Source organism: Dromaius novaehollandiae, chromosome 2 (assembly GCF_036370855.1).
Source record: "Dromaius novaehollandiae isolate bDroNov1 chromosome 2, bDroNov1.hap1, whole genome shotgun sequence".
In the NCBI taxonomy this organism is placed as follows: domain Eukaryota; kingdom Metazoa; phylum Chordata; class Aves; order Casuariiformes; family Dromaiidae; genus Dromaius; species Dromaius novaehollandiae.
This window is the reverse complement of record NC_088099.1, coordinates 133,377,931-133,395,971: the sequence shown is the minus strand read 5'-3', so window position 1 is coordinate 133,395,971 and position 18,041 is coordinate 133,377,931. Positions and strand designations below refer to the sequence as shown.

At 40.3% G+C, this 18,041-nt stretch overlaps 1 protein-coding gene across 3 annotated transcripts in view; it reads left to right on the top strand.

Annotated features, from left to right (window-relative positions):
- The first annotated feature begins 385 nt into the window (after positions 1–385).
- The window catches only part of RAB2A (RAB2A, member RAS oncogene family), a 42,078-nt gene continuing 24,422 nt past the window's right edge, over positions 386–18,041 (top strand). The window contains exons 1-4 of one of the 3 annotated variants that reach the window (XM_064507501.1): positions 386–504; positions 826–957; positions 10,249–10,320; positions 13,867–13,934. In XM_064507501.1, the coding sequence (XP_064363571.1) occupies positions 912–957; positions 10,249–10,320; positions 13,867–13,934 (186 nt within the window). In that variant the 5' untranslated portion in view covers positions 386–504; positions 826–911. Of the gene's footprint in view, positions 741–825; positions 958–10,248; positions 10,321–13,866; positions 13,935–18,041 lie in introns of all 3 variants that reach the window. The other 2 variants (XM_064507502.1, XM_064507500.1) reach the window with 2 other exon arrangements.

Here is an 18,041-nt window from a genome sequence, read left to right as displayed (position 1 = left end):
GTGCTGGTCCACAAGCTGCTATCGCCCCTTCTAGCGCTTCAGCATCATCTGACACGGACGCGACCCGAGAGCTGCATCGGTGTGAGCAAGGGCTTCGAGCACGGCCTGGCTGCCGACAGGCCCCAAGCGCCTTCCCTCTCCACACGCCGGGTTTCTTTTCCCTGCGAGAGCCACGCTGGAATCACTCCATCGGGAAAACCACCAGGAAGCCCCTCTGCGGCCATGACAGCCCTGCTTACAACAAAGCAAAGAAAAATAAGCGACCCACACCGCGGAGAGAGGGCAATCCGCCCCCTCGGGGGGGGCGTACGCAGCCCCGCGGAGAGGCCCCACTCCCCGCCCGCTCCTCGGCGCCAGCAGCCCCCGGGGCCGCGGGGCGGGGCCACGCGGGGCGGGGCGGTGACGGAACCCCGCCTCCCGGCGGCCGCTGCCGCCGCACGCGCCGCCGCTCCGGGCCGCGGCTACCTCAGCACTTCCGGGTCGGGGGTGGGGCCGAGTGGGGAGGTTGGTGCGTGACGTTGCCGGAGGGGCTGGGGGCCGCTGGGCGCTTGTTATTGTTCTCGGCGCCCGCGCTTCCCGCCGCCGCGCCTGCCTCCTCCGGGCGCTCTGGGGCGCGGAGAGAGGGAGGGAGAGAGAGAGGGGGAGAGAGAGAGCGAGGGCAGAGGCGCGGGAGCGAGCGAGCGAGGGAGCGCGCCCCCGCGCAGAGCGGCGCGCGCAGGGGCGGGAGGCGGCGGGCGCAGGTAGGAGGGAGCGCGGCGGGCGTGGCGCGTGCCCCCCGGCGCGTGCCCCGCGCGGCGGCCGTTAACCGTTTCGAACTCTCTGCAGCGCGAGCCCGGACAGCGGGGGCGGGGGGAGAGCGCGCGCGAGGCGGAGGAGCCAGCGAGAGCCGGCGAGGCGGGGACTGGGCGGCCATGGCCTACGCGTATCTCTTCAAGTACATCATCATCGGGGACACAGGTGAGCGGCGGGGGCGGCGGGCCGGGGGCGGGCGGCGGAGGGAGTCGGGCCTGGCGACCCGCTCCCATTTCCGCAGTGTTGGCTCCGTCGACGTGGTGGCTCTGCGCGAGGAGGCGGCTCCCCGCCTCTGCGCCGGGCCCCGCCCGTGGCCGCGGCCTGCCTCTCGGCGGCCCCGCGCCAGGCCGCGGCCGCAGACCCCGGGCCGCGGGGCAGGCCGGGCTGTGTCACGCCCCGGGCTGCGGTGTCTGAGCGTGGAAGGCGGGGGCGGAGATTAGGGGTGGGGGCTGCTCTCGGTGCAGAACTCGTTCCTGGGCAGCAGTCTCTTATTTACCTCTCTGCAGCCCTGAGGCCGAAGAGGTGCTGCTCGCTTCTTACGAATTTCGTGGTGATGCAAAAAACCGTGCTGTGAGATACCTTTAGACCAGGCTGCAAGAATGCCATTTCCAGCCTGGGCTGGAGGTGCAATAGCAAACTGCTTAAGTGTCAAGACATGCTGTCAAAGGGAAATTAAAAGGCCTCATTCTTTTCTTCTAATTTGCAGGAGCCATTTTTTGACTAACAGCTTTTCTAGATGCTGGAAGTCGCATCTGTGGCCTCTTCCCCCCCCTCCCCACCCACCCATTTGCTTGTTCCTTTTTAAAAACTTGCTCTCTTTCATTTGTCATTGACTACGATGTTGCAAATAACTGCTTAAGAATGCTGCAGGCGTAACCCTATGCTGATAGGAATTGCTGTTTGATGAACTTTTGCCAATGTATTCTATGCTTCCTTAGTATAGTGTGAATATAGATGGCATTCTTTCAATCATGCTTTTGGCAGGACAAGGTAAATAATATATCTAACTTGTGCTTGTGTATTCTGCATCTTTCTCATTGTCTTTCTGATACCTGAATAAATGCCCTCTTTAATAAATTTGATGACACAGCTGTCTCTTTACATGCTATTCTAGGGATACCTGCATAATTATACTTCATGTTGATGAGCCAGTTTATCTGTTGCTGGAGTTTATGGTACTGTAATTGTATACTACAGTTGCATTACACGTGTAGTTGTTAAATAGGCTGGATTGCAACTACTATGTGATTTTTTTTTTTAAGCTACATTTAAACTCTACATGCTTTTTTTTAGAAGCTGCAGTACAAATGAATATTAAGAAATATATCATGGTTATAATGACCATCTTGAAGTATTTAATAGGCCATAGATGATGATAAGACTTCAGATTTTTTCTTGAGTGTTTAGGTGACTGACAGTTCATAAACCAAACTAGAGAACAGGAGATTAGCTCAGTAGAGTCAAGGGAAGTAAAAGGAGGTTTTTCTGCCCAGGATGATGCAAAATGATAGTGCAGAATTCAGGGTCATAGTGCTTCAGAACAGTTGGCCTTGTATTCTGGTGCATCTTAAAAACTATAATTGTCAGAGTGGTAGAGAGGGCAGCAAACAGTTGCTTTGGTACATTGATCATATACAGATTAAATTTTTACAATGAAATATTTTCTGTGTAGTGGCTTCCGTTGACCTGCATCTTAATTGAAGATTGCTTCCGTTGCTTGAAATATGAAATACAGAATGGATGTGTGTCACTTCTGAAGTTGTTTCCGTTTCTTAAGAACCAAATACAGGAATTTTAAGATCTAGAAGAAACACGCTGAGCAGAAAGCAGCTCACAAGTTTATAAAAAATAAAAAACTTCATGTAGCATTTATTCACAGTTGCTGTAGGAAGCTAATTAAAACTTGTGCACGAGTCACTGTTAAAGTGAATTAAATATACCCATAGCGGAAAGCTGGTTTGCTTTTATTTAGATCTCCTATGAGCCTTTTAAGTATTGTAATATAGCTAGTACCAAAGAGCCAATTTATGTTGTGCACAGTTTGCTGCCAAAATGACTATAATGGTTTAGGTGTTGCTGTTCCTCTGCCAAAGGCAGTTGCACTCATAGCTGTACTGATGGAAATTAATGGAGTGTATGGGGAGTCTCCTGTTCTGTCCCAGTGCTGGTCTACCACACCATTACAAGCACTGAAGATACGCTGGTGGCCTTACATGCCCCATAATTTCTATAGTGGTCAAGAAATTTATCTTTGGGACTTGACTTAGAGTCTTTGGAAGTGGATTAGCTGCTTGGTGACTCAGCAATTGATTGTAAACAAACTGCAGATGAAAAATAAGACAGCATCAACCCAGGACGGATGTTGACATTTAGCTCATCTTCCTTTTTCAGCACTACAAAACAAAGTGGGTTATGCAAGCAATAAACAAAACAACCAAAAAAGTCTGCAGTTATACAAGACACCTGCATGTGTATTCTGAATTGTGTTTCCAGATGCTTTCATCCACTTCAACACAGGAATTCAGTATGATCTCAGTATTTTAAAATGACAGCTGTAGAAACTGACTGTGTAAGACTGCCTTTTGCTCAACAGATCTTGTCCCTTTTTATTGCTTGCTTCATTAGTCATTGACATTCAGTGACTTTTTCTTTTGCTGATACTTCAGGCGCTGCAGCTCTATGAACAACCATAACAGAGTCAATCCCATGTTATTTATAAGAGTAAGTCTGTAATATGCATTAAAAAGGGTTTTCTTATATCCAAGTATGTTTACCATTTTCCATCAAAGAATGTTACAGGTCAGTATGGCTGAAATACCAGTTTTGGTAGTAAAGTCAGATTTCTTTCCACCAACATAATTGTCTGTGTGATCAGTGTTGCTGCATCTTCCATGGGCATGTCTGTCATCTGCTTTTCTTGTACGTGTTAATTCAGCAACCTTTGGAGCTTCTTGCGCAATGCACTTTTACTTGTCTTCTGATTTCAGCAGATATCCTTGGTTTTTAAGCAGCAGCTATCTCTTGTGTTATCTGTTTGTGTTAGGGGAAGATGGTGAGACAAAGTATAATTGCTTGGTGATCTAACTTTCCTTTTTTTCTAGAGGAAAGTAAGCTGTCTAGTCTACTGTATCCACTTGTCTAGGAAATTCTCAGACGTTGAAATTGAGCAATTGAATCGGGCTTCCCCCCCCCCGGTGAACACGTATCTAGTGTCACTACACTTTGTTCTGGGACAGCTCTTATAAGCTGGCAACATGCATGGCAAGAACCTCTCGCCGTTATTTTCTACAAGTATGTAATGAAACTCTTTAACTAAACAGGTTTTCATCTTACCAGAGCTGGTGCTAGCACCTTATGATAGATTGAGAACTTGCTCATAGTGAAACCAGGGTACTAGATCTGTACTAGTTATATCTTGGCAGAAGACTCTTTTGGTAATACTTTGATCCCTAAAAGGGCAGATATCATGTGTTTATAAACATGTCTATTTTCTTATCTTCTTAGAAGTTAACTAGAAATACTGAACTGTAAGTAGATACTCTACAACTGATCTCATGAGACTGTTCCTGTGTGCCCCCCATAATTATTATAATATAACTTTAAAAAAAAAAAAAAAGACAGTTTTTATTGTGAATGACTGGCAGCTTTCTAAGCTTTTCATGATCATCCAGAACATGAACAGATTTTCTATAGCCTCATGTAGTTTAATTTTGTTTGGAGAGAGTTTTATTATTATTATTATTAAGACCTGTAGAGTTACCTCTACAGTGGTAACTCTAGAGTGGGTAATACCATACTAAATGGAATGTGATAGAGCTCCTTTCAGTTTGTAGATGTGCACTAACTTTTATGTAGAATGAAAACTTAGAGCAGTGGTTTCAGTGGTTTGCTGTAAATTATTTAAACAGCATATGTTTATTTATCTAACCTAAGTATTGAAGCTGAATCTTTGAAAAGAGATAAAAAGCCATTTTTACATCATTGCTTTTCCTAAACTTATGTAGTCATTATGAAAAATTTTAAAGGTTATTTTTCTTCTCTTCTTATCCCTTCTTAAATTGGTACGTGAAGGTCCCTTTGCTTGTAGAAGTAGCTGATCGAAACTTTGTAGTCTCTCCTTCTTATTAATTTTATTAAAATTTTCTTATTTAATGACAGAATTTTGACTGACAGCTGACTGATAAAAGGTTGAGGAAAAGAATCTCTGCTTTAGGTTAATGTCTCATTGTGCCTAGGCCTGTGGTTGGTAATATAGCACTCTGCTGAGTTGCATAAAGATGATGTGGTTGGAAAGGAAGGAGAGAGAGAATGAGTTGCTGCCTGTAATAAGAAATTTATTGGACTCATGAAACATCTGGAAGCTATCTAAAGTAGTGCAGTCTACCACAAAGAACTAGAAATAGCTCATCAGTCAGATTAGAGGTCTGTGTCTTGTGACATTTGTACTATTTATCTGGCTTAAATCTGAGCTGGTTTTAAAATCTATGTTGTTTGAGACTTGTCTGTTATTAGAGACTGTGTTCAGCTTATTTAAGGGGTTTTTCTTTTATTTTTTGCTTGTTTGTTTGTTTCCTAAAGGGAGGTAGGAGCAGCAGACAACTTGTTTAAGCTCAGTTTGCACTAGAGATTTGGTTCCATGAGCACCTGAGTTGACATACTGGCTGGTTACAGGTGAAAGAAGGAGGTCTTGCTCCCCTTACTGTGTAGAGACTGTCATAATTTTCCATGAGCTGATTCAACTCACTTTTTTTAGGTTAATTTTCTTCTGAGTGGATTAGGAGGATAGCTGGCAGCAAGATAGCAAATGGGGGAGTAGGTCTGCAGCTCTGTGGTGGTGAGTGGATTGGTTCACCCCTCTTGTGAAGCAATAGCAAGGAAAAAAAATTGTTCTTTGAGAAGGCTGAACTAGTTTAATGGTTAGCTGCTGCCAAATTGGGTGAATCCGATTGCCGCTCCCTGTGGTAGCTATGAACTTCTGCTTCTGAGCTGTCAGCGTCATTGCTTGTCTGATCCTTCGAAGAGTCAGTTCAGCTCATGAAGGTAATGTAAAAAAAAAAAAAAAGAAAAAAAAAAGCTGCAGTCAGAGAAGTGTAAGAGCTATTCTGAATAAGAAGGTAGAACTCTGCAGAACGAAGTGAGTCTACCCATCAGAGGCAACTAGCAGTAAATCTAAATGGGTATCAAAACGGAATTCTGAGGATAAATCTGAATTGGGACACTTACTGTAATGCTTTTTACGAGTAAGGAAGAGATCCATAGACTGACACATCAGCTCATATAACTATCAGTGGAGGGAACAGGACTGCAGATTGGGTTAGGCTGGTTTAAGTTGTGGATCCCTACTTTCTGGCTGTAGCCTGTCAGTAGACAAATTTTGTGTAGTGGCAAGGAGAGCCTGGAAGTTTAACTGGTGTTGGCTCTAGTGCACCTCAGACTTTGCAGCTGACAACTAATCAAGCAGAGAAGGAATTAATATTTTATTAGACTGGTTTCATGAATTTATTTTTCTTTCCTTGTGCTATTCACAGTGGAGTCACAGGAGCTAGAAAGGGAGAAGGAAGCAAATCTGCTTTTTTGATGAAAGCTATTAAATTGGCTGTGCTGTATCATCAGCTGTGTATGGTTCCTGAGCTGCTTTTTGAATTTATGTGAGTGCAGCCTGCCATGGAAAAGAACAGTCCTTCCCTTTGCACTATATTTTGTAGCCCTAGTCTTGTGCACATACTGCATTTTGGGTGTCTCTGGTTTTCTGCTGGATCAGTTTCTTGATTTGGCTCATTGCATAACCTTCTGAATGAGAAGGGAGAGTTTAGTCTTGCCACTTATCATTTTGGCTTGCTGAGCAGTGAAATGGATACTAGTGCTGATGTAAGAAAGGGAGGAGTTGAAGTGTGGCTGGACCAAGGCAGAGAGTAGGAAAGCCTGGCAGTGCTTTCCCCAGTGAAATTGATTGTGGAGCGGCACCCAGATAAGTAGAAAGCTGTTACTGAAGGCAGATGCATTTGGAACCAACTCAGGCTGATATTTGGAATTCAAGATCTGAGGATAAAACACTGCTGTAGCATGAATTTGAGTTCATTTTTCATCACTGTTTGGCTACTAAGAAGTGGTTCTGGAACAGGCACTTGCAAAGAAGCATTCTGCTCCCTTCTGAGCACATAATCCATTGCTTTAATTTATTCCTAAGCAAGAGCTTTTGTTTTCTGTATTTCCTGGCTAAGTATGTCCAAGCTCTACTCAATTCTTGTTTTAGGATACTAAATGTTTTTTCTCCTCTGGGGAGGATATTGCTGAAGCTATATTATATGAAAGTGATTGTGGCAGTAAAATGGAGAATCAGTTAATAAATACCTGATTTTAAAGTTGTCTGTGCAATTTTAAATCTGTCCCTTTTGCTTTCTGCAATTGATGACTATCATAAGACATGCTCAGCTACTTTTCCCAGGGATTCTGCCTCATTTCAGTTATAAGATTTACAGTCCTAAGAGAATGAGGTATCTGGTAAGTAGTCACTTTTGTTCTTAAAATTTATTCAGTGTAGTTACTGTATACCATTTGTATGCAGTGTAATTGGCTGCCACACAACTGTTAGTTGATCTTTGCAGCATTTGTGTATGCCACAAAGTGGTAAACTGCTTAGGAGTTCATAGGTAGCTCCTGTTTATGACACAGGTTACTGGCTGTGTCTATGACAGCATAGTTTTCTCTCAAGCTCCAGAAATGTATGGGCTACAAGCTATTCTAATAACTTTCTGGTTACAAACTTGCAATGTGTTAAAACTATAAAATGTAAACAGAACATCACTGTTAAATGCGTTAGTATTTTTGCCTACACTTTTATAATGGCTATTTAAAAATAGATTATAGCTTGAACTTAACAGTCACTACATCTTTGTATGCAGCTGTTGAGCCTTTTTTCAGTCAACAACAGTACAAAACTTATAGAATTTCCAGACTTTTTTTTTCCCCTGTAAAGTTCTAAAATAACAGGAATGGCATTAAACAAAAATTGGCTGATTTCTTCTTTCTATTGGATGAATCTTTCAAATGTGTAGACTGCTTTAAAAGGCCTGCAATAAGTAACTAAGTGTGCAGTTTCTCAGTTACCTTGAGCCAACTCAAGACAGTGCTCACACCGAAAGGATTATGCTTGTCCCTCATCTGCTCTGTGCTGACACTAGTATTTGTGTTTTCACCTGAACCAACAAGCTGGTCACCAAACTTTGGAGAAGAAAAATTATCAGACTGCCATGTGAGTGCTACTGCTAGACACCTGATCAAGGGTCACTTTGCTCATTGAGTTTTGAAATATTTTTCTAATGCATATAAGATATGTGCAGGCAACATTTGGTGACAGTTATGGGGTTCATATTTATCAAATGATACTGAAATTATTTTGTAACCTAATGACAAAAGCTATTCTGGATTGTATTTCTGGATTGATTTATAGATTGTTTCTTAGAAGTGAGGTGGTGATTACATTCTTTGGTGGGGAGCTCTATTTTAGTGGTGGTATCAAAGTTATCTATATATGTAAACAGTGAATAGAGAAATTATTAATATTTTGAGGTTACTGAGAAACTTGTGTTCTCTGTCCCTACAGCTCCAGTATTCCTTCTAGCCTTTTCCCTGTTTCTTTCTTACTTCCAGTGCTTTCCCCCATATCCCTTGTCCATGTTGTTATCCACTTCTCTCATGTCCACTAATTTTGTTGGGAGGCTGGATGCAGCATAATCTATACCTGCTTCCAACCTGCTTGTGAACTGATACCTTGCTGCCATAAGCCAGAGAGCTACAGAAAAGAGAACTGTTAAGACTGGTGCTGCAAAATTTGCCTCAGGCTGTAGTGCCATGCCAGTCTAAGCTGCTGATCTGCTGGCTGCTGCATTTCTGTTGCCTCTTTTGCCCTAGCTCTGAGGCTTGTCTGACCCTGCATTAAGCCATTCCTGCATGCTTTGTCACTCTTGTTCAGTTAGTGTGCTCACCCAGCAGACGACTGAAATAGCTTAGTCAGATGAGTTCTGAAGCAGTATGGAGAAAAGGAGCGTGAACATGCTGCAGAGAAGAGTAGGAGAGCAGCAACAATTGACTTAGACCGCTGGAACTGCTGCATCAGTTGGGGCATTAATTTCAGAGTGTCATAATTTTATTACAACTCATTTCATGACAAAATCAAGGGCAAATCTCCCATTTCTGTTAGATTTGATTGAAACTGGCTACTGGTTTTAGTTTTCAAGACCAGACTGACGGACAATGATTATAGTTGTGTAGGCTTTGTTTCCTCATGAAACAGTCAAACTTTGAGAAGTTGAACGCTTCGAAAAGTAAAAGATCATCGTCACTGTATGCAAACTGCTGGCACACTGATCTTGTGAATTGCAATATGGTGCTTCTTATGCCTTTGCTTGCTGTCTTTTATTACCAGATATGTCATTTGGAGTCGGTTGTTGCCTGGCTTCTGATGTGGCTAAAATAGCTTCATCTTGCTCTGTGGATAAAGCAGAGCACAGAAGGAACTTGGATGTTACAGGATCATATGTTTTGTGATACAGTTCAAATGTATGTAAACCAAATGTATGACTACAGAGGTTTTAAAAGGCTGGAAATGTGAAATTTGATAGAGTAGAACTGGAAGAATGATCCTTCCAAGTAAAAGAACAAGGGAATATTATTATAAATATTGTAAAATTTGTAAAAAGTAGATGTTTGCAAAGCTAGGTAGTCTGAGCGCCCCTGTCAACTGCATGAACTTTTGCCTTTCTGTTCTTCCATGTACAGAAGGAATTGCCCATCTACTGGGCAGTGTTGATGTAATGTGAAGTAGTTCGTACAAAAATTGCCCCCTTCAGATATGCTGATTTCAGGCCCAAGTGGTTATCTGTCTGGCTGTAGCGTGAACTCATCTGCTACCAATTCTGCTTGGCCTGTCTGTTGGCTATTGGCAGCCAGTAGTGGGTAGCCTGTGTAGTAGTTCTAAGCAGCTGCATATGTAGTGTTGTTCCCTCTGCTGATAAATTAGAAGGTAGGTGCGAGGGAGGTTCTGTTGAGAATCTAGCTAGCTTGGAAGAAACCTGAAGATACTGAAGCAGGGGGTGAAGCAGGCATAGAGCTACGGAGAGAAGCAAGACCTGTAGTTACTGTTGTGAGAAGATGTGGAATGGTAGCGTGAAAGTCTGTGGGAAACTGGTCATCATTAAAGAACTATTTCTGCCTTTAAAACTAAAGAATTTGTTCTATGTCTGAATAACTACTGCTTAAACTTCAGTATTTCTGGAAACTTAAAAGCTGTTGCATTATGAAAAAGATGTATACACTTCAGAGTGGGTGAGATCTGGTATTTCAAGTCCTAGTAATGGATTTTAAACAATATACACTGTTTACTTCAATTAATTTTTATTGGTTCTTAACAGATGTTTTTTGAATTTGCTTAAAACTTTTTTCTCTTTTTTTCTTTAGGTGTTGGGAAATCATGCTTATTGTTACAGTTTACAGACAAGCGGTTTCAACCAGTCCATGATCTTACTATTGGTAGGTCTGTTTTGTCTCCCCAATGCTAATATGCTGTTTTTAAACATACTTAAGGTTTGGTTGGTTGGTTTTTAGGGTGGTAAGCAGCTAGGGTATCTAGGCATGCATTTGAGTTTATTGTGCTGAGCTAGTGTAGGATTTGTGCTGTATTAAGGCATAAGTGAATTTTTATATGATGAATATTTGTTAGCTAATGAAGCTAAATGGAGGCCTGTTTATTACTGGGAAGGTAACATAGCTATGAAATTGTTTAAATTGGTTCAGATTACGTCTCAACTGTTTCTTCAAAAAAGCTAAAAGCTGGACATGGAAACAGGATTGGTCAAACTTGAAATACATTGCTGGTGATACAAATGCAGACTTTCTCTTAGGGAACAAAATGTTAGCCTAACCCTGAAGACAAGTAGTAGATAAAACTAAAGGAAAGGTAACTTGAAAAAATGAATAAACAAACTTACTATTTGGGAAAACTAACTTCTTGATGGAGAAGGACTGGAGCATAGAGGTGTTTGCTGTCTGGAAGGGATGGGGGGTTTTTCCTGACTCCTCAACTGGATGAGAATCTGATATGAGGTATGATTTCATATTGATACTAGAGGAAATGAATTAATTATGAAAGAATGTATTGCCTGTAATCTGACTACAATAGATGCTATGAACTTTGTTTATCTTTCCACATAAAATATGAGGAATAGTGTGTGAATAAATTTTTTTGTGGACAAGGTTAGTCTTCAGATCAGTTTTGCTGTTAAGCATAACAGATGCTACCCTCTAATAAAAGTTGCAGGACCTCTGAACTCCTTATGTTTATTTCAAGGAACCTATTCAACTATCCCTCTTACCCTGCTGAGCCTTGTACAAAATGTATCTGTAGTCTGTATTCTTAGTTTGTGCCTTGGTATAGGTAGGCTTTCTGTGTATGGAAGTACTAAAATTGACACTTGAAATACAAATATTCATCATGTAGCAGAATGTACCAGGTGGTTTGATTATGGCTCCTGTTTCTAGCTTGACAAGCCTTGCACGCCTTGTGTGTGGCTGTCTGATATAATTCAAATTATTAGGCTCATATCAGTTTTCAGATATTCCTGAGGTTTTTGCAGTGGGCAGGCTGGCTGAATAAAGAGCCTGAGTTCTCCATGGTGGCATGACTTATTGCTGTCTTTCCTTACTGGCTGATATATCACACCTTGTATATCATTCATGCCTTTGGCAGCCCTGTCACATATTCCTGCTTCTCAGCAACTTGCTAGTCTGTGGGAAGTGGCTTCACCTCAGCAGGATGGCTATAATGCCAGTTCTGTGCTGGGCAAATAGCTAGCTAGCTAAGGTCTTGGAGCAGATGTCAAAGCTAGTAGAATGCAGAGGTGAACCTAGATAGCAATATAATTGGGATGTAGGAATGGAGTCTGTCAAGCTGCTTGAAGAGAGGAAGAATGAAGATAGGCTAGAAGCAGCCTGCACTGACTTAAGTGATAGTACATGCATCTGATTTTGGCTGGGAGAAAGCTGCTCTCAGCCCAGCTGACTTAAGAGGACAGAGGTACATAAGGAGTGTGGGTTCAGACTCGTGTGAATTTCCATGCAGGACAAGATCGGATGGGTTGATGTCTTCCTAACACAGTTCCAGTTGATATTGTTCTAACTCCTTAGAACTGGTAGATTAAGAAAAGCTGACATTACACAGCCTAACTTTTATCAATATAGTACAACCATTTTAACAAGTGAGAATGCGGCTTCTATCCCTGCTGCAAGAAACTCAGGAGAAGGGAAACCAAAACTGAATATTTGGGGGGAAAAAAATCATATCGTTTAGGGTTTTGCAAAATTCAGCCCCAAATTTTAGTATAGCTAATCTAAAATGTCAGCTCTAAAACTTAGGAAATTCAGGGAGAAACTTTAATGATGCTGAGTTTAAAAAAATACAGTACATAAAAGCAGATTTTATCTGCCTTGGAACTGCACACAGAGTTGTGCACAACTGTAGAAGCATACTCTGACTTAAAATCTTGCAGTGTAACAACTACCTCAGTTTTGTTTTCATTTGGGAATTGGAATAAACTTCTATTTGCTTTTCCCATTATGCTTAGGACATACCTGTACTCCAAACCTGAACAGCTTCTATTCCTTCTTTAAGAGAACAAACCTAGCAGAAAACTGTTCTTTGTTTCAAATTCACAATTTTCTTACAGCAGAAATTTTGCTGGAGTGGGGTAAATTTTCTTTCTGTGGGGATATGTGGAGAAATTAAACACTTGGATGTTTGCTGGTTTATATTAGCAGCTCCATATCTGCATTTTGAGATCAAGTAACAGCTGCAGTGTTGATGCTTTTAATAGTCCAAGCACCTTCCTCAGGCTTTGCAGTCAACTTCAGAATATTGTCATTTATGTGTTTCCTCCTATCTCTGCCCCCACGCACCCACCCCCCGCCAGCAGCTTGCTTTCCATGTTTTTGCATACAGTTACTGCAAGTTATTTGGGCTCTTAAGAGAATACAGTATGCTTTCGCCCACAGCTTATATTTGGTTCCAATATCATGTGTGGTGGAAAGTGTTTTTGGTGGGTTCCCCTCCCTGCCCTGGAAAATCATTAATTCTGCAGAATGCAACACTGCCCCACAAACCTAAACAAGCTTTTAGAGAGATGTTTGGTATATTTCAAAATCAGGGCTACTTATTTGGAAGACTCCTATCCAAATCTAGACAGTGAGCAACGTTAGACAAAATTTAAGCTACCAACTCCTCCTTTTTTGGAAATAATGGCATGTGAAACACAAATTAATGGAAACTTGATAGCTTTTATAAATAGGTCTGCTATCTCTAGGCATTTTTCAGATTTTAACTTGCTGTAGTAATAGTCTGAAATTTATGCTTAATTACTTTTAATGATCTTAAAGCTGCATTTAAAAGATGGATACAAAAGGCAGAATTTTTCCAGTAAAGGAATTCATTTTGCTTATTGGAAACAAATTTGTTCCAAGTTATTACTTTTGATCTTCAGCTAGCTGGAATTTGGAAGGCGTGGTTTTTTGTAAAGGCTGATGGGATATTAATAAATTGATAGAATTTATCTTGTTGAAGATGGTGTTTGGCTCACTTAATTTAATAGAATATTTTGTTGAATAGTAAGTCTAGATTTAAATTTTCTAAACTGCCTTCAGCGATCTAGTGTTAGCAGGGTGTTAAAATGAGTGTGACTCTACTCAGTTTCCTGTTTGTACCCAAGCAGATAGATTTTTTTTTTTTCTCCCTTTGAGGTAGAGCTGTTTAATCTTTTAGAAAATGTTATGGGAAATACCGCCTTTACACTTTACTCTAGTTAATGTATTTTTAAAGCAGTTGAAAAGTTAGGATTTTCTTCCTCCTGGAAAAATTTCCAACTCTCTGAAGCAGCTGGAAAATTAACAAACGCAGATTGTATCTGTAGGAAACTTTCTCCTTCACAATGTCAAATTAATTTTAACTTGTGTACTTGCTTTGATAGGGGTGAACACTTTTCTTTCTGATATATACTAATAATTTAATCTTTTGTAAAATCTGTTCAGGTGTAGAATTTGGGGCTCGAATGATAACTATTGATGGAAAACAAATAAAGCTTCAGATATGGGATACGGTAAGTAATAAAACGTGGAAACTATTTAAACGTGGCTCCACTAACTTTTAATTTATTGTTCTAGTTAAGCTCTCTATGATCACTCTCCATGTGAGACTGTTCGTGGTCTTACAGCTTTCTTTAGCTTCTGTAAAGATTAAATATTTGCTAAAATTCCCCTTCTTTCATGTGATGTTCTCTTAAAATAGTGCAGATTTCTGCCATTTATGCTGTAGCTCAACTTCCTTAAATAACTTTGTCAAATTTCTAAGACTGAAATTCATGCTGTTTTTTTCTGTGAAAGTTTTTTCTGTATTATTGAGATTATTTATATTTCCTCTCTGTGCATTTATGCAAAGTCTAGTTAATTTAACTTCCTGTTGGGAAATTGTGGTGTGTCTACTGGTTTAATCTCTTACTGAATTAAGAGTTCTCTAGAGGAGGTATGTTTGCACTTCTGATGTAAAAGTAAAAGTATTGCTCATTCCACTTTTTTCACAGAAGACTGAAGAACTCAAGTTCACTATAATCATGAATGTAGTATTTCAGATAAAAAAAAAAAAAAAAAAAAGGGATTGGTAAATACATGAAGCTTACAAAAGCACAGCAAACAAGGCAAAGGCTTTGACTTTCCTGGTTCAGATTCAGAACATTTTCACATTATAGAAGTCAGCTTTCTCCCCTTAGCCTTGTCAGTTGTTTTACGTAGGTGTGCCTGCTTCATTGTCTGCACTTGTTGTTATGTGACAGCTTTAAGATGCCCATATTGATAGCTGTGTCTTTCTAAGGTGCTTAGCTGTTCCCTAAGGCAGGATTTCCTGGTTCCTTTTCCAAAAGCATTTTAGGATACCTCCAGAAACTGACAGATAGAGAAACAGCTGTAGCATCATGTTTGTGCACTTTTTGGTACAGCAAATCAATAGAGGGATATATATTTAAAATGTAAACAAATGCAGTATTTTAGCTAACTTCAGAGCTAGTGTGCCATGCTTATTTTACAAGTTCATAATTTGAAATGGCATCTAGCACCTTGGAAGTTTGTTATGAAAAGGTGTAAAAGAATATGGTCAGAATGTGCTTGCTTCAGGCTTTTTCTAGGCATTTGTCCTATTGTAACTACGGATCTCTGACTGCCAAGGTAGCCGATCACTTGCAAATTCAATAGACGAGCAAATCTGTGCATGAACAGAAGTTTCAGGAGCAAACTTCTAGTGTGTAGCATGACCACATGGGAACAAATCTACCGAGGTCTTTAATTCCTAAAATTGAGACAGATTTACTTAAGACAAAATTACTAATGTTACTGCTAGTGCAGGCACTGTCTTTCATTGTCTTTCAGACTCTGTTCATGTGCTGTTTTCTGCTCCTTGAACAGAAATGAATTTCAACTATTTTTGAGTAGATTGTATTTTTCTTAGTGCCTACAACTCAGTAGCTCTTCACAGTCTCTTTGGCTTCATGCTTGCCTGCAAAGTGTCCAATAGCCAAAATTTCAATAGAATTGCTTTTGACTATAAATTCTTACTGGGGAGGGATTTTATCTGGCTAGCTTCTTTACTGTCTATAAATTAAAAATATTTATTGAAAACTTTCATACACGCTCAGTACATTGAATGCCAACGTCATAATTATTAATAATTTATAAATTGTAAGTGATAAATGACTTTATCATAGGCTGTAGTTAAAATTTTAACTGTATACAGCCTGATTTTTAAAACATGGGATATTTGTAGTCTAATCCAATCTTGGCTTGTAAGCTTATCTAATTTCAGCTGACTCAATTCTGGTCTTAGGTGCAAAGGTCTTGAAGCAATAGTAAGATAAATACAATGAGGTATTTTCAAGAATAGTTTTTGCTTATGACTGTTAAGGTACACAAATATGTCAATAATGACCAAGGTTACTGAGGTCTGTGTTGTGTATCTGGGTTGAGCATTTCCTGGATTTCTTTTTCTATGAGCAAAAACTGCTAGCTGTTACTGGTGCTATGTCTGTATTTATTAAGTTGTTACAATTTTTATCTGATAAGAAAAAGTTCATTTTGCAATTGCATATTGCTAAGAAAATACGTGAAGCATTTATGCTTTCAGTCAGTGCTTGCCAAGTTACAGCACCAGCACTTCTCTGGTTTAGTGCTATAGTTTTATGTGTCTGCCTTTAATCCATCAATGTACAAGAAGAATCTTGAGCAGAGACCTAAGAAATAAAATTTGTTTCTGGTGGTTAACAATGAATAAGGACTTGCTTTCTTAAGAGAATCAGTATTTAATTCAAAATTTTCTGGCCAGGTACTTCTATGGTAGGGTGATCGGTTTGTGCTGTCTTAAGGAGATCAGTGCAGCTCCAAAGAAGGCTGTATATAGTGATAGTGGGAATATATGGAAGCTGCAACGTGCCTTACTGTGGGAGGACATTATAGTTTACAGGGGCAGCTGAAGCTGACGCTGGTGCATGGCTGTGACATCTATTTGCTTGTGCTCTTTTGTATCAGAACTCAGGAATATTTAGTAAAACACCAAATTAGCATCCTATTTTGGATTAGGAGTGTGTCAGAGAAATTAGCTGTGCTTTGGTTTTCATGTGGGACCACACAAACTGAATTCCTTTTGTGTGAGACTAAACCAGAAGATATGCTCAAGGAATACACGTGTCTATTAGCAATTATAGTTGAGTATCTTGTCCTGTGGGCTGCTAGTCTAGAACTAGTCTGAAGTAAGAGTCTGTGAAAGGTATGTGATTGGATACTGCATACTTAGTGCCAGCTCTTACACCTCAGCTCTACTTCTGTTCCAACATCTACACCAACAAAAAGTGTCCCCTGTTCTCTCCCATCTGTGGACTGCTCCAGGTTCTCCCTATTGCTAGGCTCTGCAGGCTTACTGTTACGTGTGCTGTGGCTGTGACATGTCGAGGTTTTTAGGTCTTTGAGTCTTTGACTTTCATTTTTCCTTTCTGATCCATTTAGATCATCAAGGGTACTGATGTTGGACTAAATTGTTCATATGCCTTGTCTTAGTCTCTAGATTATTTCTTTTCCTGTAGTTTTGTTATCTTTGTAATGACTTGCAGTAAGCTGACAGACTGAGAAACGTTTTTGTCAAAGCTGGTTAACTGGTAATTGCCTGCTACGAGGCATTCAACTCCTGTTTTGTGGAAGGGTGTGATATTTAAGGTAGTGTCAGTTGCCAAAATAACTTTTCTTTTTAGGGAACCAGCAGTGATCTGCAGAAGTTGGTAAGGAACAAAATGACAGTTCTGGGAGTTGTTAAGCTTTGTGGGTTTAAACAAGCTGTGCAGAGGGAGGTTGTTTGTCCTGTGACAGTGTAACACTGAGGACTATAAGATCATTTCTCCTCAGAAAAACATCATTGTTGCAGAGAGATACGGGGCTTGTTAGCAGTCTGAGTCAATATCCTTCATTTTGTGGTTGAGGCAGGATATTTCTCTGTTGTATTTACTGTTACTAAAAAGCCATTGTTGACAGGTAAAAATAGCAGTAGTTGAAAGAAGGAATTTCAAGTTCTATCAAACTCTGCAGGGGGAAAAGAGATCAGTGATGATACTATATAATACTGTTTATCTTCTGTAGACTGTATTGGTATGACTGAGAATTTTTCTGTGTTTAAAGACAGTAAATTTGTAATACCTTGTTTTTCCTCATTTCATGGAAAGCTGTGATCAAAATTGTTTCTTTTTATTCATTATTATGCTTTTATAACATCTTAGCTCTTGCTATTGTGTTTACTTCATGCATGTTAAGAAATAACTGCTCTTGTTTTAGTTTACTTCTTGAAGAGAAAATCTTAGCCAGAAGATAGCAGTTGTAAACAACAGATTATTCCTAGGGAGCCTACATTAAAAAAAAAAAAAAAAAAAAAACTGCCTCTAAGATTTCTGTTAAGCAAATAACTGAAACCATATCTTTTTTGTTTGTTCTATAAGCAAATTTCAAGTAGTTTCTTGGCTTACATACAGATGAGCTTTCTGATTGAATTAGCAGTGTTTGCTAATAAGTGAGAGCTTGCACACAGAAGTGTGGGGCTTTTGTTTTTTCCCCTGCAAGATTAAATGTTAAAGGCATGTACGCCTTTGTTCCCTAAATTTACTGTGTGAGTTATCCAACCACTT